The sequence below is a fragment of the Equus quagga genome, chromosome 12 (assembly GCF_021613505.1).
Source record: "Equus quagga isolate Etosha38 chromosome 12, UCLA_HA_Equagga_1.0, whole genome shotgun sequence".
Classification (NCBI taxonomy): domain Eukaryota; kingdom Metazoa; phylum Chordata; class Mammalia; order Perissodactyla; family Equidae; genus Equus; species Equus quagga.
The window spans coordinates 52,951,764-52,977,086 of record NC_060278.1 but is presented as its reverse complement, the minus strand read 5'-3'; the positions used below and the strand labels follow the sequence as shown (position 1 = coordinate 52,977,086).

The 25,323-nt window shown below is 35.5% G+C and overlaps 1 protein-coding gene across 1 annotated transcript; it reads right to left on the bottom strand.

Annotated features, from left to right (window-relative positions):
• Nucleotides 1-2,734: 2,734 nt before the first annotated feature.
• Nucleotides 2,735-24,622, bottom strand: RGS18 (regulator of G protein signaling 18). The gene is made up of 5 exons (XM_046678175.1): nt 24,328-24,622; nt 23,738-23,839; nt 22,628-22,689; nt 4,635-4,801; nt 2,735-3,117 (listed from the first exon to the last, which is right to left on the bottom strand). Exons 1-5 carry the CDS (start codon nt 24,444-24,446, stop codon nt 2,860-2,862), a joined length of 708 nt encoding a protein of 235 aa, XP_046534131.1. The 5' UTR covers nt 24,447-24,622; the 3' UTR covers nt 2,735-2,859.
• Between the last annotated feature and the right edge of the window lie 701 nt (nt 24,623-25,323).

Genomic DNA, 25,323 nt, shown 5'->3' with positions numbered 1-25,323 from the left:
TTACCAGTATTTTCAAGTTTAACCATCTTAAGAACACTGTAAAAGTTTTATTCCAATATTACAAACCAAAAGTTGAAATTCAGAATACTTAAATAACTTTCCAAACACTGCATTTGATAAGTGGCAGAGCCAGGATTCCAGTAAAAACATGTCATATTTGAAAGCCTTTCGTCTTTGCTGAAATCCTATACTTCCTGCTTCATAATACTTCCTATGGTTTCCACTTGATTCCACAGTCCTTTACTGAGCTTCTGTTATGGAGAAAATCTGACAGTCTAGGTATTGACTTTGTCTATGGGCTTCAAGATACATCAAATTATCTAATTCAACCCAACTTCATCTTTAAAGATGTTTTTAGTTGTGACTGGCCGAAAAAAATGAAAGCTATATTTCCTGTGATTTCTTTCCTCCCATGTATTTCTAAGTTTTCTTCTAAAAAATTGCTCCTTATTCTGAGACCAATATCCCATAGTAATTTTTAATCTGAAATAGTCCTTCATTAACCTTAATTATTTGCCTCTTTTCCTTGCTTGGGCATCAAGAGGAACTCTCGAGAATATCAGATCATCTGCTTAGAACCAGTATGTGTTGGGACCATAAAAAGATTAGAAATTAGAAATCCTGAGTCGTTATCTTGAAAAAATGTGTAGGGTAAGGATGCTTAGAAGTTAAACAAGTTTCTGAGGATCGGACATCTGGTTCGGGAGCCCAGGTGCTGAGCATCTCAGTGTCTCAGGCTTTCGTTATATGTTTCTGTGATTCCTTCAGCCAGTGTTCAGTACCATCTGCACATTTTTACTTGGCTGCTTTCATTTCTCCAATTATTTAGTCTGTTTTCTTTATTTGGCTATGTCACTCCTCTGCAGATACAAGCTCCTTAGTCAGCGATTAACTTCATCAAAAAGTCCTGGTAGGTTTTTGAAGGGTCTCATTGAATATTTCATAATTTAAACAAGACAGTAGATGCTTCTGAAATTATGACAGATAAAAAAGATACATAATACTTATCTGTGGTCTTAGAACAATGCTGTTAAAATCAGCCCATGATTTTTTCCGATGAGATCAGAGAGTTTGTATCAAGTCTTAATTCTGTGTATAAAACAATCAAACTCTTTGAAAACAGACAGCCACCAAAAAAGAAAATACAAATCAGCCAAAGAAAAATTAAAAATAACATTCCTAGCTCTTCTTTGAAAGGCATGGTACCGTTTTTTCATGTTTGAAACAGTATAAGGAATTGATTTAGCATTAAGGTCAGTGACAAAATACCTCAATTAATACCTTCTATCCCAATATCATTCTTTTTTTTTAAAAGATTGACACCTGAGCTAACATCTGTTGCCAATCTTCTTCTTCTTCTTCTTCTCCCTAAAGCCCCCAAGTATGTAGTTGTATATCTAGTTGTGGTCCTTCTGGTTGTGCTATGTGGGACGCCACCTCAGCATGGCTTGATGAGCGGTGCCAGGTCTGCACTCAGGATTCAAACTGGCGAAACCCTGGGCCACTGAAGCGGAGCATTCGAACTTAAGCATTTGGCCATGGGGCCAGCCCCAATATCATTCTAAAATAGGAAGATATGTCTATGTCTCATTTGATGACAGGAAGGATAATCAATAATCAGTGAGAGCATTTAGTGGTCAAATAAACTGTTGAATGAATGGAGAAATTAAAATATTTATTCTTATAGGTGATCTACGATTTTTACATTTTACATTTCAACTAAAATAACATTTGCCAAAGGCAAATGTATGGCATCTTTAAATACAGACACTTACAGACCATGCAACACATATCTAAAATTAAATATTTCCCTAAAGTAGAGACATACATACTAATTAGCATAATCTTATTTGAATAATATAGTACTAAGTGATTCAATCAGATTTGGAAGAAGACTGTGATCGCTGGAGGAATACTTCCTGAATATGAGCCAATGCGGCAGATGCCTGATCTCTAGGACCTCAAACTCCTTGCTTCTTTACCTCCTCCCATTTCTAATTTTTGCCCTAATCCTAAAAGTCCAAAGATGAGGGCTAATTACTCCTGAAATAAACCTCCTCTGGTGGCCATTCAAATGACTGACTGCCGCTGTCTCAGTAGCAACTTCTCTTTGCTCCACTCAGTCCTAACATGGAGCTATGCCTCATCTGGGCATGTTTCCGTGACCAGCAGGAGTGTGCTCCGTATAACTGGGTAAGTCCATGCTCCCTTAGGAATGAACCCAAATGTGGACCACATTCTCAATCAGCAACCTAGGTTACGCTTAACCCGGAAGTTCTATAGAGATGAACGTGCCCTCCCAAACGTTCCTGTTGATGACTTATAGCTAGAAGTTAGAAAAATTGGTGTTTTTGAGCCAGGGTTAGTAACCCAAGAATAAATGTTTGTTCTCTCCCATTGTGAGAGCTAGACCACTTCCATACTCTCTAAAACTGAGATAGAGTCTTCACCATTATGAAAAATGGTGTCTGAATATATGATATCTGAGCATTATGTTTTTTATATCTAGAAGAAAATCCAAACTAGATGTTTGGTCACACTGTTGACAATTTTACAAAAGCTTAAACTTTACTTAGCTTTACAATCTTGTAAAACATTGTTATTACTTCATTACTGCCTTTTAATTAAGTAATAAGTTTTTATGATTATGAATGGTGTGAAGTCAAATGGAAGGTTTTACAGAATATGTTGGCAGAGACAGTATGCATTGTTAGAATAAAAGTTTTGATTTACATTTTTAAAATCCTTTCGCATGATGTGTTTTATTTTAAAAGATGTACCCATTTGTTAACATAAACATGCTATATCTTAGAAGCAAATGTACAAGTTTGCCATCAAAACGAGCAAAATTAATTTTCTTTATAACCAAATGGCAACATCTGACTTTACATCCTGGAATTCATTGTAGGTAAATGAACGTGACCGTCTTCTAAGATTTGCTGGTCTCTGAGGTCTTCCTTCTATCAAGTCTAAATAGATGTCAGATTTCAGAAAACGTGTGTAACTGTCTTGTTCCATAAGCTGATATACTCTGCTTTGTGCAGCATCAAAACTGTGGAGAGTGGGTTTGGTGATGCTCTTGGCAATGATTTCTTTGGTGTGGAAATCAAGGTTAACCTGGATAATAATGAAAAAAGTGCAATTATAGCCAATCTACTTCAGTAAACATGCTTGAGAAACGAACAGCACAGGGCGGACCCAATGCTCAAGTAGGGATAGGGCACTTGGCCACTTGGGTGCTTTTCCTGTTATGGGTCTAGGGATCCAATGATTTACTCTGGGATGGCATCTCATCTGGCTCTTCTCTCCCTATACTCCTGGTCTCTCACTTTCTCTGCCAATTTAGAATAACGGAGTATTAATGGTACATGTCATAGAGATCATTAGCTTCAACTCATTTTCAAGTGGAAACTCAACTTCATAGAAATTAAATTATTATTATTATTTGTGTGTGTGTGTGTGAGGAAGATTGTCCCTGAGCTAACATCTGTGCCAATCCTCTTCTATTTTGCATGTGGGACGCCACCACAGCACGGCTTGATGAGCAGTATGTAGGTCTGTGCCCAAGATCCAAACTTGCAAACACCGGGCTGCTGTAGTGGAGCATGCAAACTTAACTACCATGCCACTATGCCAGAAAGATATAAAATATTTTAATGCTGTTTATCAATGCACTGATGACATATCTGGTTCTGATGTGGTGAGTTTTTAGGAAGAGGTTCTTCCTCTTCCCTGGTGAGTAGCACCATACAACTAGCTGCCTTTGTTTACCTGTGTGTAAGGTTGGCCATGGGGAAGACAGAATAATTAATTACAACAGAAAACAGATTGAAACATAATGAAACAAGGAAAACAACTATCATTTCATGTGGAACAATATCTACAGGAACAATGCTACCCCATGGACAATCTAATTTACAGTCAAACAGGTCTCTTAACAGTGATAGATGACCAGCTCTACCACCACACTGAAGAGACACTTTATTGAACACATAAAAATATAGAAACTCTCTTTAATTCACGTTTGAGGAAAGCCAAGTAATATTTTCTAGTTTTATAGCCATTTTAGCAATTGTTTCAAACAATTACCTCATACTGAGCTTGCAGTCAAAGAAAATCACAATTGTGTTTCACTTGAACCATTGCCAAATTAGGTTTACCTCGTCTCTCTATAATGAAATTTTCTTTTAGTCTACTTTAAGATGGAGAGAGAATCATTTCAGGGCAAACAAAACCTTGTGTATGTAGATGAGCAAAGATTAAAATGGTGCATGATAGAAAGATCTTAGGTTCTCTTGCCTTTATCACTTATAGAAATCTTTAGTTTCTGTGAGAGAAGGCTTGAGCTAAGGTGATTAACATGATAAATGAATCTAAATGTTGCAATTAATTGTATTCACTCTTCATTTAGAATAAAAATAACACTGAGGAGTGACTTCAATTATATCTTTCCTTCCATGGTAATATGTTACATTGCATCCTGTTTGTATGTAGAAATCTATATAAATAACCACCATTTTTGCTTCAACAAAATCCTGGCCTTTCTGGTACAACGTACAGGTGTACCCATTTGATGAAGGCAGATTCTCTCAAATATTTTTCAAACAGGTGTAAATTTTTACAGTCATCTTTACCTCTTGCGGAGCATCGTTCTGTATAAATTTCTCATATATTGCTTTTGCTTTAAGGATAATTTGTTGAGGGTCTTTGCTTTTCTTGAAATCTTCACAGGCTACCCAAAATTCAATGTTTTCCTCACTGAATTCGGTTTTAAGAAATCTGGTAAAAGTCTCCAGTCCACCTACCAAGAAAAGAAGTGATATATTTTACAATAAAATATGAATGCTGAGAAAATGTACTCCTTGATATTACAGTATAACTGCAAATATTAGCAGAACAGCTCATCTTCCCTCAAATGCAGCGCGGTAGCATACGTCTTGCGTGATATGGCAGAAGGACCTCATATAAATTGGCTGAAATCTTCACAACTATGAAAGGTAAGTATCCTTCTTGTTGAAATGAGGCTGTATCATACTTAGACCTAGTAAGAGGGACTCTGGACCTCACTTTGGGTCTCCTTCTGCTGTGCCTCTCCCCGGGGTGTGTGTGCGAGGTTATTCTACAGAGCCAAGAAGCCATTTCACCTGGAGCCCATCCCTCATCTTCTAGTCCATGCTTCTTGGGCTCAGGACCCTGGAATTCCCTGTCTAAAGGCTCTGTGTTTCCAGAGTTTGCACAGCCGTCTTCTCCAAGTCCATCCAACAAGGGCACGCTGACTCAGTGGTATGCATACCGTTAGGCCTGAGTGTGGACAGGCCTTGAATTTGCAGCCTGAGGGTGTCCACCCAAATGTGCAAAGAGGCCTCTCACAGTGTGGAACCAAACCATGGGTGGAAAGTGAAGTGAGGGAGGCCATATTTACAGAGTAGAACTGTGAAGAGTCTGAGAATTTTTAATTCAAACCTAATCTTCCAAGTTGTTACACCGTATATTTTTCAAAATAGAAGGATAGAATGAATAATTTTAACAGTCTGTCAGCTTGGTCTGTAACTTTTAAGCATTTAGACATATGGTATGGAGCCTCCGTTTTGACGTTGTTCTATTTGAGCCCCATCAATGCTAGGGGCAGGTCTCAAGTCTGGTAAAAAACCACCAGGGTTCAAATGCATGTTCAGCTGGTTACTGTGTTGCCCTGAGTGAATTATGCTTCATTTCTGTGCCTCAGATCATGATGATACCTACCTGATAGGGCTGTTTGGAGAAGTAAATGTGTTAAAATGTGCCAAGGGCTTAAAACAGTGACTGACACATAGTAAGTACTCTATATGGGTTTTGATAGTAGTGATGATGAGGGTGATGATGATGATGATCTTGACGACTATCATTTAAGGCTTAGTCAGGTAAAGTTAACATAGCTAAAAATGCGGCAGACTCAGATTCAACCCTAAGACACTTTGACTTTAAAACTAGCGCTCTTTCAACTATTTATGATATCCTACCATTTTTTGGCTTACAGACATTTTTACAAATTAAACTTCTTTGTTTTGAAAAAACTATAGATTTACATGTACGAAATAATAGAGAGATCCTATGTACTTTTTATCGTTTCCACTAATGTAACATCTTGCAAAACTGTAATAAAATATCACAACTAGGGTAATAATATCGCTATAGTCGAGATCCAGAACATTCCCATGATTACAAGGATATCTCATTTTGCTCTTTTATAGCTACACTTACTTCCCTCCTACACCCAATCCCTCCGTAAACTCTGGGAACCACTAATCTGTTCTCCATTGCTATAATTTTGTCAACTCAAGAATGCTATGTAAATGGAATCTACAGTAAATATTCTTTGGGATGGCTTTTTTCACTCAGCATGATTCTCTGGAGATTCATCCAGATTGATGCATGTATCAATTGATGTTCCTTTTCATCGTTGTGTTGTATTCCATGGTATGGACATGCCAACATTTGTTTAACTATTTACTAATTGAAGGACACATAGGGTTTTTTTGGCTATTATTAATACAGATGCTATAAACATGTATGTATAGATTTCTTTTTTTAATGTAAACATAGTCTTCATTCCTCTCGAATAAGTCCCCAGAAGTGAAATTGCTTGGTCATAGGTAGTCGTAATAGGAAAGAGTGCATTGTAGAAGCACTGAGAAAAAAGAACATTGTTCCTTCTGGATTTTTCAGATAAATTTTCTCAGAGAAGTTCACATTTGAGTTGGATATAAATGACTAGCCATCTTTCTTCAGATTTGGTCTCACCCTCTAGTTATGACCTATTTCTCTTTCTGCTATCACAGGTACCTTATTACACAGGGAAATTTCATGAATCTTGTCTGGACTTCTTACTTGGTAATATTTGATAATACTGACCCCCTCCTTTTGGAAGTACTCTTCTTCCTAGGATTCCAGGGCACTGTATCTCCTACTTCACACTATCTGACCACTTTATGCAGTCGCCTGTGATGGCTTAACTTCTTCTGTTCCCTGGTTGAATGTGATGTTTGCTGGGATTCTGTTCTTTACATTCTTCTCCTTTTCTCTCCTCTTCTAGCTCCCTTTTCTCTTCTCTACCCTCCTACCTTCTCTTCCCACATTTTTCCAGAAACTCCTTTTTTCCCTTAGGTCCCGCTGTACCTAACCCATATTGCTGGCACCTGTGGGCAAAATGAGGCATTACAAACAATCCTGGAAAACAATAAAGTTTCTGTGAGTTAAATTTTGATGTCATTAATGTTTAATAATCGTTTGATAGCATTAATAATTTTAATCATATTAAGAGAAATCATTGTAGAAACATTTTTCTCTTGACTTTGAATATTCCTCCAGCTACTCATCTACATATTTCTCTTTACAAATATAGTCTTTTGAGTAAGTTTTCTACACTTGGTCTTTTAATCCCCTCCACTTCATTTACTTCCCACACTAAAATGTGCTTTCTACTCAATACTTATATAATTTTTACCAAAATGACTTACTGTTATATTCAGTGGGCTTTTTTTTTTTCCAGTCCATATGTTTCTTCATCTCTCTACGACAGCAGGCACAGTTGAGAAATATCTGTAATTTTCTCCTATGGCACCTACCCTCCTGAGTTTCCTCTTAGGCCTCTGACCACTGCTTCTCTGAATAATTTGTAGTTTACCCTTCTTCATCCTTCCTGTTAATTACATTTCCTGGGTAATAACTTCAACACTCCAACACTCAGATAAAATGAATACACTGATGATTCTCAGAACTCATCTCCAGTCCAGATCTCTTTCCTGAGCTCCAAGCTCCTATCAACCAACATCTGGTAAACATCTCTATTGAATTTTACACCGAAATAATCATGTTAGAGCTGAATTCATCATCATCACCCAAGACATTCCCAGAATGTTTTCCACTCAATGACACCATGCACTCAACAACTTAAACCACAACCCTGGCATCCTCAGGGATTCCCAATTTTCCTCTCACCCCACATCCAACTGATAATGAAATCTTGTCAACTTTGTCTGTTTCATGTATCATACATCTATCTTTTTATTTTTATGCGATCTGGAATTACTTTTAATCAGACCAGAATTATCTTTCACTTAGATTATTATAACAACTTTCTAATTGGTGACTCTGACTCCAGGCTTCCATTGCTCCCCCCTGCCTGGCACCCGCCACCACAACCCCAGCCCAACACTCTTAGTTTATTATCCACATTCTAGTCAGTAATATCTTTCTATAGTACAAAATTCATTATGTTTCTTCACTGTTTAAAATTTTCCAATAATACCCTTCATCTCTTTCCACTATCTTTTTCACACGATAAGCTCCAAGCCCAGAGAAATACTTGAGTTCCATGTGTGTGCCGTGTTCCCACATCTCTTACCTTGAGCTTCTCTTGGAAACACTTTTCTCTTCCTACTCTAATTTTATCAATCTAATTCATCAATCTAATCTGTACCATCCATTCAGGTTTAAATTAGAGATCATCTCATCTGGAAAGTCTTCGCCAATCTCTCAAGAGTAAGTTGGGTGTCTTCATGCCATGACTTCCTAGTATACTGGGTCCCACTTAAAATATTGTGCTGTAGTTGCTTGCTCACTTTTGTTTCTCATGCTACACTGTGAGATCCATAAGATGGAAACTCTTGTCTAATTTGCCACTAAATCCCCAGGATGAAGAAATCACTCAATAATTACTTACTGAAATAAATATTCGAACATATGAGAAAAATACAAAATTTCATTAAAAATACAAGAGTTCTAGGAAATGTTTTGTCTTTTTAATGAGATATCAGTTCTATAATATAAGAGAAATTGTCAATCAGAGTCAGTAAGAATAAAAAAGCAAAAAACCAATAAAGAAAAAAATAAAAAAATCTTGTCCTATTATGAATAGGGATGCACAAATATATGAAATTCATAATATATTAGTCCATTTAAGAAGTCAATCCTTATCTTAGCCTGATTCCATTAAACATTTAATTAACGTTCTAATCTCAAGCTTATCAAGCAAAATTTTTATTATGTTTGGCCTCTTTTTGAGCATACAGAAATGCCTACCAATGAGAGTTTTATTCCTGAATGTATATTATTGAGTTGGAACTCGGCCTCATGAGTTTTGCCAGTGTGAGCCTGCTCCCGAGAGTTGGGTCTTTCTTGGCACGTTAACAAGATGACAGCATCAATATTCAGAACTGGCAAGGTTTCAGTTTGTGGTGAATGCCAGCCTATGTGGCTTCAGACAAGCTGACAAACTTTCTTGGAGGCACACTCTTCTCTTGGGGATATCACTGTAGGTTATTCAAGCATATTCCTAATTCTATAGTGTATTCCTAACTTTGGTCAACTATCTTATTAAATAAAGTTTGTTTTCATCCTGAATTCCCCACTGAACAACTCATTAATTTATTATAAAAAATATTTACTGAGTGATAACTTTGATCCAGATACTGTTTTAGGTACTAAGGATTTAGCCGTAAAAGGGAGGCAAAGTCCTTGACTTGATGTTTAATCTACAGAGTCCTACCTTAAATACAAAGAAATATTACTATTAAACTATGATGAAATGGAGGGCCATGACAGAGTAACAGGAACCAAACTTGCCCTTTGACTATCAATAACTATAAAACTGGACAAAATATCAAGGTAGTAATTTCCAAGCAGAGTACAATTGACAACAGGGCCTAGAAGCAGTGTGAGAAAAGAAGCATATGAAGCGAGCCTAGGTTTGGTCTGGCTTCTTACCTGGGGGCACCTGTAAGACTGAAATGCATGGAGATGGAGCCTAAACAAAGTTAAAAATCCCTTTAAGCTGAGGAGGCAGAGGTAAGAGACTGGGATCATGATATGTTTGGAATTTGTGGGTCAGAGTACTGAAAAAAAGAGAAACAAGCAGAGGGGACCCGGAGGTCTGCATGCAGGTTCCCTGCAGACCCTTGATGGAGGACGAGCCTGTACATGGGTGGGCAAACTCTATGAAGCCTAGAAAGGTATAGCTGCTGTGGGGCTGAGAGGTAAATGGAAATATAAGAATCTGCATTGGTCTGGGAGACTTTGGAGTTCTGGCTCAGCCATAGTGGAGATCCCAACAAAGGCCGTATTTTTGATATAAATACTATGCCTAAGGGCAAAGACTTTGTCTTAGTGCTAAGGCAAATCAGAAAGAGATTGGTTCTAAAGGATCCAACTGGCCAGAAAAAGTCAAGAGGATGCACTAATGATTTAACTGATGGACAGAAAAAGAATCTAAGACTCTTTAAAGGAAGATAACATAATCTAGACTTTATTTCTTCTTCCATACTCATGTACAATAAAAATTTATTAGGCATACAAAGAAATGTCTAAGGTGACTGCTGTCAATAACAAAGGCAATCAATAGAAACTGACCATGAGGTATCCAAAATGTTGGAAATAGCACACAAGGACTTTGCAAAAACTATTATTGATATGGTGATGAATGTAAAGGTTAAAAAAGACATATAAATGAATAGATGCAAAAACCCAGCAGAGAAAGTGAAACTGTAAAAAACAATCAAATGGAAATTCTAAAACTGAAATGCAAAATATCAGAAGTAAAAAATTCATTGGATGGGCATGAAACTGGATTAAAGACTGCAGAGGGAGGGCTAAGTATTCTAGAAGACAGTTGGATAGAAATTATTTAATCCAAGGAAGGCGGGAAAGGTTGAAAAGAGTAAAGAAACAACACAAAATTGTGAGACAAACAAAAAAATAAATTGTAAGAAATTAGATACAATCCCATCTATATTAATGATGACGTTACATTTAAAAGGACTACACACTCAATTAAATGTCAGAGATTATCAGATTGCATTAAAAATTAAAACTAGACTATATATCGGCTACAAGAGACACATTAAAGATAAAGTATCTGGAAAGTGAAATAAAAGGATGAAAATGATACACAACACAGAAGTTAAGCATAAGAAATCTGTATAAAAAATCTGATGCAGTCTGACAAAGTGACTTCAAAATAAAGAATATTTCCTTTTCATAATTATAAAATGGTCAATCATTACTGGTAAATAACAGTCCTAATTATATATGGACTTAATTGCAGAGCTTTAAAATACATGAAGCAAGCTGATAAAACTGGAAGAAGTAGAAAAATTCACAATTATAATAGTAGATTTTAATTCTGCTCACTTATAAATTTATAGATAGAAAATCAATAAGAATATATAAAACTTAAATATCATTATTAACCAAATTGACCAAATTGACAATTATAAAACATTCTACCCAACACATCTTTTCAAGTGCACAAGGAAGATTATACAAGATAGACCACATGTTAGGATATAAAATGAATCTTTGAAAGATTGCTATCTTATAGAGTATATCCTTGGCCCACAAGCATTTTAATCAAAAATCAATACTTGTAACATAGCTGTAAAAGCCCCAAATATTTGGAAATAAAACAGCACATTTATAAATAATTCATAAGTCAAAGAACCAATTACAAGAGAAATTAGAAAATATTTACTATTGAATGATGAGAGTACAAGCCCATCAAAATTTGTGGGATGTAGTTTAAACAGTAGCTAGAAGGAAATTTACTGCATGAAACACTCTACTAGTAAAAAAAAAAAAAAGAAGGGAGTCAAAATCAAGGTCTAAGTTTCCACACTAAGAGGCTTGGAAAGCAAGAGTAAATTAAAGCCACGGTAAATAGAAGGAAAAAATAAAAGTAAAACAGAGCAGAAGTCTGTAGAAAATGAACCATACAGGAAATTAAGCTAACAGTTTGTTCTTTGAAAACATTAATAAAATAGAACCCCCAGCAAGACTGTTTCACAGTAGGAAGAAAATTAAGGATATTTCAACAGATCTTAACAGATATCATTAGGATAGTAAGTGAATACTATGAACAATTTTGTGTCAATAAATGTAATTTCAATAAAACAAGAAATTGTTTTTAAAAAATAAATCTCTTCAAACTGACCCTGAAGAAGTGGAAAATCTGATAACTATAATTCAATTAATAAATAGATTTTATAATTAAAGTAGCGCCCCTCCAAAAAATCTTGGGTCCAGATTTGGTGAACTCCATAAAACTTTTATGAAAAAAATTATCCTAATCTTACCCAACTTCTTCTAGAAAACAGTGGAGGGGTGAATACTTTCCATCTCATTTTAATAGGCTCAGATAACGAATACCAAAACCTGACAAATATATAACACCTCCCACCTCTCCAAAATAAATAAAATAAAGACTAAGAAAAAAAGAAAAAGGGAAATAAGGTTAAGGACCAATACCCCTCATGATCACAGATGCAAAGATTCTGAACAAAATATTAAAGACAAATTCAGCAATTTTATAAAAAAGATAAACATTCTAGTATTATGGCTGGAAAAATTTGTGAAATAAAGTGATAGCTTTCTTTATCTGCTCAACTCATTTTCACTTACATTAATTTTTTGTATCCACTGCTCTCTAAAACTATTCCTTGTGGTCAGTCAGTATTTCTAATATAGAAAGTTTCATATAGAACGAAGCAAGAAGAAAAAATCTCTATGGGTAGAATTATAATGATAATTCAGAGGTTTTGCATTTATAACCTGTCTAGAGGTTTTGAGGGCTAAATACTGTTTATAAGCATTATTACCCCCATTTAATCTTTACAACAGCTGCCTGGTATATGTCTTATATTCGTTTTCAGAGATGAGGAAACTGAATTTCAGATAAGTTCAGTTACCCAAGATCTCACTTTTCAAACAAAAAAAAATTGTAGAAGTGTATCTTTCTCAGGGAGGCAATACTTCCTGTGGGAGAGAAACAGCCGTCCAAAAACGTCCATGCCCTCTCCCCAGAACCTGAGAATATGTTACCTTATATAGAAAAAAGAAGCTTTGCAGATATGATTATGGTTAAGGACCTTGAGGCAGGGAGTCTATCTTGAATTATCCAGGTAGACAGTCTAATGACAGGAATCCTTAAAAGTGGAAAAGGAAAGCAGAAGAGTGGGTCAGAGAGATGCAATATGAGAAACACTGTTGCTGACCTTGAAGATGGAAGAAGATGGTCACGAGCCAAAGAATGTGGTGGCTTCTGGAAGGTGGGAATGGCCCTCAGTTTAAAGCTAGCGAGAGAATGGAGACCTTGGACCAAAACTGCAAAGAACTGAATTCTGCCAAAAACCTGAACGAGCAAGAAAGGGATTCTGCTCTAGGTCCTTGAGAAAGGACAATAGCCTTCTGACATCTGGATGTTTTTCTGATGAGACCTATCCTGTACCTCTGGCCTACAGAACAGTAGGATAATAAATTTGTGTGGTTTTAAGTCACTGTATTTGTGGTAACTTGTTACAGCAGTAACAAGAAACTAATGCAATTCTTGAATTATGCTTTACATATCACCATTTATTTCTCCTACGGAGAACACCTGTTGCTTTTCTCATGAAGCATCATGTTTTTTATGTTGTAAGCAATCTTTTGAGTATACTAGAGATCCAGGAACTTAATGTTTAAGAAATCAGTCATCAGAAAACGACATGACAACCTACCAACGTTTTCTAAGTATTAGAGTATGGGATGACTTCAACCTGTACCATGAGGAAAGAATCACGTTGGGTCTGTTCCACCCCACTGCTCCTTCCATTGATGTTTTCCCTGGGGTGAGGGGAGATTCTGTCTTTTCTTTTCTTTAGTAAATTAAGTAAGTGAAGAAACTAGGAAGACAAGCAAAGGTCAGGCTCAACAGGAATTTGAGAAGGCGTGGTAAGACTGCCAAGTAACTCAGAAGTTGTCTACAGTCATTAGATGCTAGTAAAATGATTCCTAGTCAAACACAAGGGTCTTGTGGAGGCCTTAGTGCTCAGCAGGTCATGAATGAGTCAACAAATTCTAATCGCTGAGAAGAAGCAGAATGATCAATGTGGGTGATATTTAACCACTCTTCTTATTTCTCTAGCTTGTTTGGTGGTTGATTTTCAAGATGTACTTCTCATGCTGAGTACTGCACTTTTCTCAGAATGTGGATAGGAAATATAAATGGATAATGATTCTTTGAAGCATTTTGATAGAAGATTTTCCCTAAACACCTAAAAATGTATATGTTTCAGAGTAAAATGAGTGATCTGTCTCTGTTTTTAATATTTTTGAACCAAAATAGCTGCCAAAGGGAAGAACAGAGAGTCCAACATGCTGGTTTTACAATGTCTATTAGCACTCCAGTACTCACGGGAATTATTGGTCTTTAATATGTTTCTATTTGATTTTCCTTCCCATAATTCCTTTCACCTTGTGTATCTCAGAACCTGAACTTGTGGAAAAGCAATTTGAGCCATTACTGTTGTCCAAGATTACATTCCTTTAACTTTTGGAAACTTTATTGTAGCCTCCTATTAAGACTTCAGGGGAAACTGGAGCCCTAGGCTGATGACTTTAGGAAAGAGGCTGAATAAGCATCATTTGACTACTGATTGACCAAGCTTAAAAATTTCTTCCTTCTGCATTTGTGTGATGAGAAAGATGGTTTCGTTGCATCATTCCTCATTTCACTTTTTGTCTTTTTTATCCTCTTTCTTCTTCTATAATGATCCTGGAAGGAAACAAGGAGACTAAGGCAAAATATGCCTTTCAACCCTCAGATTGAAACTGAAGTAGAATTCGAAATGTGGGCAACGTTTAGATCTGTAAGAACAAAACCACAACCAAAAAAACCAGTCTGTAGACCAATTGGCTTGAAGCAAACTTTAGGCAGTTTTGTAAACGTGCCCCAGCTGCTGGCCAGAACTCTAAAAGAAAATGAGAACTTTCCCTTTGATGAATTTTTAGCGTAATGGAAAACTGCTGCTCAGCACCCATGCTTCCTTCCTCTTTCAAATGTCTAAAATGTTTGTCTTTCTCCCCCCAGATTAACATCCACTTTTTACTGGATCAAATTCTGAAAAATAAATGATGCTCTCTCCATTTAACTCTATCTTCAAAACTGACAGGTTCTTTGTATTTTTTGAAGAGAATTCTGAAATTTGCTTGGCAGCTGCATAAAGTACATTTCTGAAGAGAATTTCTAGATAGTAGGAGCCATTGAAAGCAAGACAACAAAATGATTGTGAGAACATTTTCAGGACAGCCTAATTAAAAAAGCAAGAAGTCGTCATGGATATATACACTCTGCTGATATTGAGAAGCATATTGTTGAGTCTTATTGCTCTGTTTATGATCTAGGTTCTGCCTCTTCTCCATCCACAATAAGAGACACTTTAACTTGCTTTTTACTTGTTTCTCTGTTACTAAAGTTGGCAAAATAAAATGCCTGCTATTTTACATGGGAGAACGATCTGTTACAGGTCAGATCTGGTTTGGAAAGAGGAAACTAAGGATATATTCTATTGGGTTTATGAATGAAGTTACTTTGACTGGAGTGAAAGGAATATTTTTTTGACTTCAATTAATTCTTTCCTATGTCACGTATAAACGTGGATTAACCAGTTTTTAAATACCAAATTATTCCTCAAGTGAGTTAAAAAGTAATTGTCACAATTTTAGGACGATATGGCCATGACTTTTCCTATTAATAAGTCTCAAATATAGCAAAATGTTTTGTACTGACACCTAAAAGGAATCATCCATATGCCAGGCAACTGAAATTGTTATTACTTATTAAAAATAACTCCCTTCATGTATCTTTTAATTGTTTATGAAATGCCTAGTATGAACCTGAGGACTGTATTACATACTGAAAATGCAATATTAATTCCAATAGTTGGAAGGTTTGAGTGTTTGCTGAGGTCTTGGCACATTGCTCTATGCCTTCTATTGGTGCAGTTCCATTTAATTTTCATGTCAGCCCTGTGGAGTAAGTCCTGCTCTACGCATGTTTACAGATGAAGAAGGTGAGGTTCAGAAGGTTAAGTTGCTCTAAATCTTACAGCTGGTAAAAGCACAGGGGTTTGAACCAAGGTTTGTTTTGCTTAAAATTATAGAACGTTTACCAATAAACTGCCATAAAACATAGTCCCTATTGTTGGGGAACATGGAGGTTAATGGGCAAGACAGGCATGTATATACCAAGGATAAAGAAGGACAATTGCAGAAGTAACTTATTCTCTTTGCAACAGCAGAGGAAAATCAGCTTTCATGGAATTCAAATAGCAGTCTTCCAGACAATAACATAAACATTACTTAAAATATAGTTCTTCATTAATCTGTAAAGCATGAGTGTCAACTATGTGTCAGCCATTGTCCCCTAGGATATCATGCAAAACCCATTGGTTACCGTGGTTAGTCTTGAACTTGATACAGCCTTTCAAAATGAAGTCACAGCACGGATATTAGGAAGAGTGCTGTATACTAAAGGGACTCATTATGGGTTAATCAAAGTGAGTGGATTTGGTTGGCATAATATGGATATAACAGGGAAGAATAAGACTGATTCAACAAATGAATTAGGAATGAATGTGAAAGTAGTTCATTTACTTAAAAGTTCAAGTAAACTACTTTTTAAAAAGTAATATGCAATATCCTGCTCGGTTATCCCAGCACATTAGCTACTTCCTGTTTCTCTGACTCACCAGGGGCAGCTGCCTTAGGTGAAGTCACCATGGAACCATTTCTCACACAGGCAGTAACTCACTCAACAGTCCTTCGGAAGGCTGCGGTGGTGAATGCAGCTGTCAGAATTACTCGAGAGAATTTGGGATTAGAAGTCACACTGGAAGAAGCTGGCTCAATGTGTCATACACATAGGAAATGCTTGTAATGGCATGTTTCTAAATTGAAACTCTGGCATCTGTTGGAGTATCTTTCTCATGCCAAGAAACCAAATGAAACAAAAAGTCAAGAAACTCTCAAGTTGGAAACCCAAGTATGGTATAATATTCTACTGGTTTATATTTGTACTGGCTTGAGTGGTTTCCTTCTTTCATATTTGGCTTTACAGCACTTGACTTGCTACACAATGTTGTGGTTACTGTTGCAATAATGATTTATTTATGTGATCCATTTATAATTTAGACTGGCTTTTACTTATTTTTGTTCTTTAGCTAGATTAAGAAATTGAGTGTTTGTTATGAGTCAGCTTGATTCAGAAATGTAACTTTGCAGAGCACTGGGATCCCTTATCTTGCAGAAAATTGGTAACCGAAAATTGGGGAGGGCAACTTGAAAAGCCACAAGGTGAAAATTATAAGGAGAAGTACTCATTTCCTTCCCCAAAGAGAAGGATGCATTTCCCAGTAGCATTTACCCAAAGTCAGTAATAAGTATTTTCCACAGTATAATCAGTTCGTATTTTTAAATCAAAGGAGTGCAATGACGTACATATTTTACTTCTATCTTATTATGAATTATTCTCAGAATTAAGCTCAGTAGAGCCAGAATCCAGGATGCAAAGTGTCCAAGGAAACAGTAATTAATACAAAGGTTAAAAATACTGGAATTATTTGCAATGACTGAACAAAGGCTGCACAGGAAAATAAACAATTAAGTAGTAGTTGGAAGATTTTTCTTATTGTTAGACCCTCCTTTCACAGGAAATAACATTCTCTTTTGAGCTTCAATTATTAACTATATTAAATGTTTTAAAAATCTCTATCTGTAGTCAATCTTTCTTCCATATTCTAGATACGTGCCTTAAAACCCTACAAAACTTTTGATAAAGTTTAGCAGCAACTAAATAAGTTCAAACTCTAACCTGTCATCTTCTCACAAACCTTGTTTTTCCACTTCTATTTCTCGTTTGTAAAAGGCACAATTATCTTCTATTAATATGGAATAAAATCTAGGGATCTTTGGCTCATCTTTTTTCTCCATCTCCTATTTCTTCATCCTCTCACTTTGCAGCATATGTACACATTCAGTCACCAAGTTCACCCATTTTCTTTCCAAAATAGCCCTTACCTTGAGGTTAGTTTTTCTATTTGTGACGGTCCTGGAGGGAGTCCATGCTGCATGCATAGAACTCTACCTTTCTATGCATCGGGGTTAGCTTTCCAACAAACACACTTCCAAAGTTTTTCCCCAACTCGATTTTCCAGTGTGTTTGTTCACTACTCTTTGCCTCAGTGAAAGTGAACTGCTTGCTTTTCCAGGTGGCAGCAAAATCTCTAATTTCTCTAGCTGTTTTCATGTCTTTTTCTCCACTCAAGAATCACCTTTTCTTCTGCCTGTTGAAATCTTGCACACATCTATCTAATCTCTTTTGATGATTTTCTAAAGTCTGTGTGATCCTTTGAAAGTTCGATAGCATTTTTTAAACTATTTAGCCAATTGTTTTCAAAATTATGTATGACTCGGCAGCATTATTTTACTTCCAAAGATGTCTTACACAGAACCATATATATGTATACAAACACGCACATACATGTGTGAGTATAATATATGTAAATAAAATTTTGTTGGAATTACTTGATTCACTAGATTCACACTGAAAACGTTTACTTTTAAAAAGTCAATCAGTGAAAAAGACTGATGACTAAATTTGAAATTGATAATTATGACTGACCAATATAGTCTGATATTATTTTTTGACTTATTTGTGCTTTTTGTTTTTATTAAACATCATTAGAAATTATTGATTTGCATATATACTGTTAAATTATAGATTTTTATAATTCATTTTGCAATTTCAGGCAAATTTGTCAATAAACAGGGATGGCAGAAAAATTTATTTATCCTAATATCTGCTTGGAAACAAATGAGGAACAGAAGTTAAACTGTTGAGGGACTTCATTGTGTTAAAATTTACTATATAATGTGTTTGAGTTCATTTTCCTTAAATAAACATTTTATTTTAGAATCGATTTAGATTTACAGAAAAGTTATAAAGAAAATACAAATTTCCATATCCCCCACATCCAGTTCCCTCCTATTATTAACATCTTGCATTGGTAAGGTATATATGTTACAATTAATGAACAAATATTTGATACGTTATTATTAATTGAAGTCCATACTTTGTTTAGATTTTATTGGATTTTTACCTTCTTTTTTTTAATTTTAAGGATTCAACTACATTCTAAGAATGAAATTTCAATAAAATAGTGGGATTATCAAAACGCTCCACGGAGACTTGATTTCTGTGGAATATGGCAAAACCCATGCGCTTTCTGTTTTAGTCTCATCTATCTATTGTCTGTGACTGTAAGCCACCCTTCCTTTTTCAAATTATGTTTCTCAACAAAGAATTACTTTCCTTTTGGTTCCCTAAATAAATGGCACTGGTTGATGCCCCATACCTCTGTTGGTTCTCTGCTTGGACAATGTCTTTCTCTCCTCGCCCAGCTAGTGAATTTTGATTAATTCCCTAAAATCTAGAGTAAGAACCATCTCCTCTGTGTGGCTCCATTCCCAAAAATGCTGATAATCGGTCTACAGTGATTTTAATATCCGTCATTTTTGTCAAACTGAATACGCAAATTTCCATGGCACTTTGTTTGACTTACCTCATTTTCCATTTGACTACATTTAATAATATTTCTACTTCCTTTATACAGACATGACATACAGAATTTGAGAAACTTACACACTTAACCAAAGGGAAATTCTATAAAATTTGATTGAGCAAGGTCTTTCTTGAAGTGCATGTGTGTGTGTGTGTGTGTGTGTGTAAGTATGAATATAAGATCTTCCTTTTTTGTTTGCCTAGAGTCAAGTCAATAGAAATGAGCTGAATTTAACCATTGCAACCAATAACCTTTTTTAGCTGATTATTTTAAGCTTAGTAACTTAATGTTGCAATAAGCTTTGCAATGAAAAATAATTGAATTTGGGGGGATTGATTTAAAAAAATACTAGTAACGTAATTTTTCGTGAATTCAGCATAATTTAATTAGCATTTTGATCATGAGCGATGATAACAGTCTCCAAGTGGATCAGTGCTGACTTTTGTTACTTGTGTTATCCCTTCTTGATTCAAATCGCTGCTATCTTACAGTTCTTTAATATTTCCCCAGTAGGGAAAAGAGAGAGAGCAACAAATTCAATTCTTTCCATTTGGTTTTGACTACTTGTAAAGCAGAATGATTACAGGGCAGGATTTTCTGTGGGACTAACTGCCCTTGCTGAATCTTGCTTCTCTCTGAATGTGTTGGGAGAGTGCCACGAAATTATTACACATCAATTTATTAAGTTAAAGAAATAAATCCAGCTCATATATTTCTTTCAATTGAAATTTAACCCTGGGAGCGATGTTTACCCTATTGGGAGTAGACTGGGAAACAGAAAAACATTATTAAATTTATTGTTGATCATTATTATTTTTCATAGTACCAGACACCATTTGCATTTGTGTAATGTCAAACAGTTACTGGTTTCTTATTCGTCTCATTTAATCCTGACAGAAATATATTTCTATCGGAGCTAAGGACATGACACTATTATCTACAATTACACTGGAGGAAGTTAAATGTCCAGAGTGGTGAGGATTAACTGAAATTATAGGGATTAGTTTAACTAAGATTATACAACCATTATGTTGTAGAAGAGAACCGGAACTCAAATCTCAAAGGAACCCTGCACTAACTTCTCTCTAGCAACAAATGTGGTTATGCTATTTGAGCACTTAATATTTACCAGGTGGTTTGTGGGATTTGGGGATTCGCAGATGAAAAGACATCTGCTTCCTTATAGTAAACAGTCAATAGCAAAAAAAAGGAATTCCACTTCTCTTTTTCTCCTTGCTCTGTCTGGTGAAGAGACTGAAGGGCCGGGATGTGCCCAAATCTTGGAAACAATAGGAGATTAAAAAATAGAAGCAACTTTGAGGGGGCATGAATTATGGAGGAAAGGTTTACACAGGCGGTTGTAATTAGTCCCAAGAAGTGATAACTGTCTCAACCAAGACAGTGGCGGTGGAGTTAGTGAGGATGGGACAATATGATTGGCAAGAATTTTAACAATAGTTAAGAAATGATTGGATGTTGAGAATGAAGAAAGTGAATAGTTGAGAAAAGCTCTTTAAATTACTCTTCTCCAAAATAGGGAGTGACAGTATTAAGGTGAAATAAGGAGGAAGGAGTCAAGTTACATTTTTCAGCATAAACTTCCTTTCTTACCACTACCCTCCATTTTCAGTGATTACATCCTTGCCTAAATTTAAGCCTTGATTTCTCTGCCTATATTTTCCCTTCTCAGAGTCAATACTACAATTCAGAGGTAGAATCTGTTTTCATTGAAACAAAGAAAGTATTGAGAGATAGTCTGCAGAAATAGAATTCTTATGTCAGTAAATTAACGGGACCATTAACAGTTCAGCAAGACCTTATAGAGAGAAGGACAACTGAAGAGAAAAATACGGAAAATGAGGACAGAGAAGAGAAGTTGGTGATTCATCAAACGGAGCGTTTGAAGCTGAATTATGAGTACTACACTCCCAGCTGTCTTAGCAACAGGAGCTCCTTCCAGGAGGCACCTTAGAATGTGAAACCCGCCTGCAAAGCTGTAAACAGTAGTTAGAATAACAGTAGTTAGAGTAGTCTGGCCAGCCTCATCTTGGAATGGTCTGGGGAGGATCGGGGGAGGGTTTCTGTTTCAAAGAATGAAGTAAGGAACAAGAAAATTTGAGACACAAATCAAAGCTGAAGGCTTGAGGAAGCGTGTGGATATTCGGTAATGAGAAAGTGGAACTTCTTATGCTTACTCTACTTGGTTCACTGTGGAAAATCATGGACTTGTGGTTGCCTTGGCCCACAGCCTACCCAGTTAAACTCATCAGTGTCGCTACCGGAAAGAAATCGTGGACTGAATAAAGACAAAAAAGCTTGCTCACCTGCTGCCTTATGTAAGGTGACCCTAAAGAATAGCAAGCCAGGCAGCCTGTCCTCTAACCCAGAGTGATCATAGTGTTGGACAGTCAACTGGGGACTCAATATTTGTCCTCACTTCCATCTCATCTACAAAGCTTCCTCTCAAATTCCCCTCCTGATTCTCAACTCTTCTATAAAATTCTGCTTTAAAAACAGATGAGTGACAAGTGAGGTATTTATAAAATTTTAAAAAGCCAACTACTTTCATGAGAGTTTCCTATATGTCCATTAAAAGAACTACTTTAAATGTTATATGGCTTAATAAAAATCTGGGGCCAGCCTGGCGGCGCAGTGGTTAAGTTTGCACGTTCTGCTTCGATAGCCCGGGGTTCGCCAGTTCAGATCCCGGGTGCGGATCTATGCACTGCTTGTCAAGCCATGCTGTGGCAGGCGTCCCACATATAAAGCAGAGGAAGATGGGCACGGATGTTAGCTCAGGGCCAGCCTTCCTCAGCAAAAACAGGAAGCTTGGCTGCAGATGTTAGCTCAGGGCTAATCTTCCTCAAAAAAATAAAATAAATAAAAAAAATAAAAATCACATGGATAATCTGGGATTTAGTAAAACCAAGTTTCCTTCAAAAATCAAAAAATTTAAAGATTTGAAATTATTAGCCACAGCACAAAGAAATAATATTTTGACCACAATAAGCAATTCTTAATGAAATGAGAATATTTCTAAAAACAGTTTCCACTGGTTGCCTATTCTATTATTTAGTTATTACTATTGATCAGAAACTCAGATTGCTGTAAATTACCGATCTGACTAAATATTTATGACAGCCTGTTTTGTATAGTTACATGCATACTTTGTACAATTTCCATTACTGCAGAAAGTATTTGGGAAAAATACCACTAACCTTTATGGGAGAGCAGTTTGTCAAATGATTCACCCCATATCACGGCTTCTGCAGGGGAGATTCTGTTCAAGAAACAAAATGTTTTATGATGGAGTGTGCAGAAAGTCTGTTTATGAATCTGCTCTGACATCTGCTAGGATACTGCTCTTTTCTGTCATATTTCACAGAGTTTCTCCTTTGCTCATTACATAATGAAAGTTGTATTTACGCCAAAAATTTCAAAACCATTGGTCAACTTTCTTTGGGATTTTGCCTATCAAACAATGTGTTAAAATAGCATTAAATATTTTCTCATGAGTATATGAATTATGATTTTTTTAAGGAAAAATTAATCATGTATTAGGTTAAAAACAAAGAAAAAGAAATCGGGTCAATTATCTTTCTTAATTCAGCAAATAGAAGAAACTAAACTGGCAATATCTTTCAGTCAAAGTTTTTTTTAACTGTAATTTCCTTGAAGCTCTTACCACAATATGTGGCAACTTTTTTTTAACTGATACAGGAAGTTTGACTAATGAAGTTATAAAGGGCAAGAAATACAAAGCATTTTTAATACAAAAAATATTTCAGAGTTGTTGATAATTTAGAGAGTTGAATATATTTATCTTGGATATTTTATTGGTCATATTTCATATTTGGAAGGGTTTCTATTATACTAGTATATAAGGCTATTCCATTTTCTGGTTGAATTCAAGAAAAGGCTAAAAATTGCAAAATATCCCTTTTTGTGCTTTATTTGCTTATATACGTAGGGCATTTTTTAAAACTACTAAGGAAAGAGATGAATATCTTCTCTATGACAATATCACATTGTGAAAACACTTAAATTAATGACTATTTCATCAGTTTATAAGGAGTAAAATATATCATTAAAATTGACAGCTATATAATTTTAAAAGAGCACCTTTACATTTTTATAAGATTATTTAATTCCAGCTATTAAAGTGGTTTAATTTTATGGAATATTTCTAGTTTGTCGAAATGAGATCTCTAACCTTCTTTATATTACTGTATAATTTCCAATAAAATGGAAATCCCTAATTTCCTCTTTCTTAAATCTTTCACGGTAGAATCAGCAAAATATCCCCCAAATAATTAAAAGTTATTCACCTCGTTTCTTTGGCTAAGTGCCCGGATCTACCGGAGTGGGTCTCTTCATGAAATTCAGGTTTCTGCAAGAGCAGACTTAACCTGTTTCTTTTTTCCTTAGCTCTGAAAAGAGAAGGCGTGAGTTTCAGGACAATTTAAATGACAATTTAAACCTCTCCTTCTGATATCAGACAAGTTTGGAGTTGGTAATTACCTAAACACCCCTTCTCACCCACACCCCACTCACCGCACACTCACAATGATATTCCTAAAGAATTTCATTTAAATAGCATGTTTGTGGAGGAATTTGGGTAGGCGTATGTAAAATATATTCGTTTTTTCCTTCTGTAACTGTAAAGTATTTGAGATTATATTTCAACAAAGATTGTTACCAGTTCTTCTCTGTAGTTAAAATTGTTGCTCTTTTTTTTAAATGAAAATATTTTAGATTTAACAGTTGTTTACTCCTAGTAAATAAAGACTTTTTTTCAGTCATAACAGTACAATCAGTATATTCTGGACCAGATATTTTAAAAATAAATGCTAACAAATCTTCAACATCCATCCTGTTTTTAAAAGTATAAGGCTGATTTTAAAAAGTATGACTTTACCTGAGTTTGGCTTCTTTGCTTGTTTCTTCTTTTCCTGAACCATGTATTAACTTGAAAAAAGTTTTTTCTTTTGATTCGCACATATTTAATTGAGAAAAGAAAACCAATGATGTTTCCATCTTCTTTCTCTAAAATGAAGAGACGTCTAATTTATTACATCCTTCACATGTTAAAGCTACTCCGTAGTTATACATGGTAGATGAAAAAGTTATCTCAAGTCTGTTAGCAATGCTTAAAAAAAGTCAAGAGCTGCGTTTCAGCCTCTGCAGAAACGTAGAAGTGAGGAACAGAAGTACCGTTCGGTCCTGAGTTGTTTAGGGAAATGATACCACAAATTTGCAAAATGACTCTTGGTCTTTAAGATAAAGACTAGCATTACCACAGTGGAACTTCTCTTTCTAGTTTGTGCAACCAGAATGATGCTTTAATAGACCCAAATGACACTGTCATTTCCCGCAGGAACTTTTCGAAAGTTCTTTAATGTGTGCAGTGTGTTTGAAAATGTATCGTGGCAAAGTACTACATCAAACATTAGGAAACACTTTCCCTCATTCTTAAAAAAGCATTTTTACTTCTTTAAACTATTTGAATTAGCAAATTATATTTAGTTGACATAATGCTATGTTATATTAATTACATTTGTTTTACATATTGGATCAAACTAAGACTGTAGATCACAGAGTTTTATAGTTGAAAGGGAGAGTAGAAAGCATTCAATTCAATAATTTTTAAGCACAGATTCATGGAATGATTTTAGACATTTATGAAATTTTTACCAGTCCATGATGAAAACGAGGATAAAAAGGACAATATGCATTTTTTTCTTAAGCTATATATTTATTTTTTTAATATGAAGGACTTCCTTACTTTGAATTTATCCTTCTGCCTTTTTATTGTTAAAATGTTCTTTTTAGTGACATATTTTAACTAACCATGGCACTTTTTATGTTCATTTATTTTATGTCCTTATTAATAAACAAATGGTATCTCCAAGTT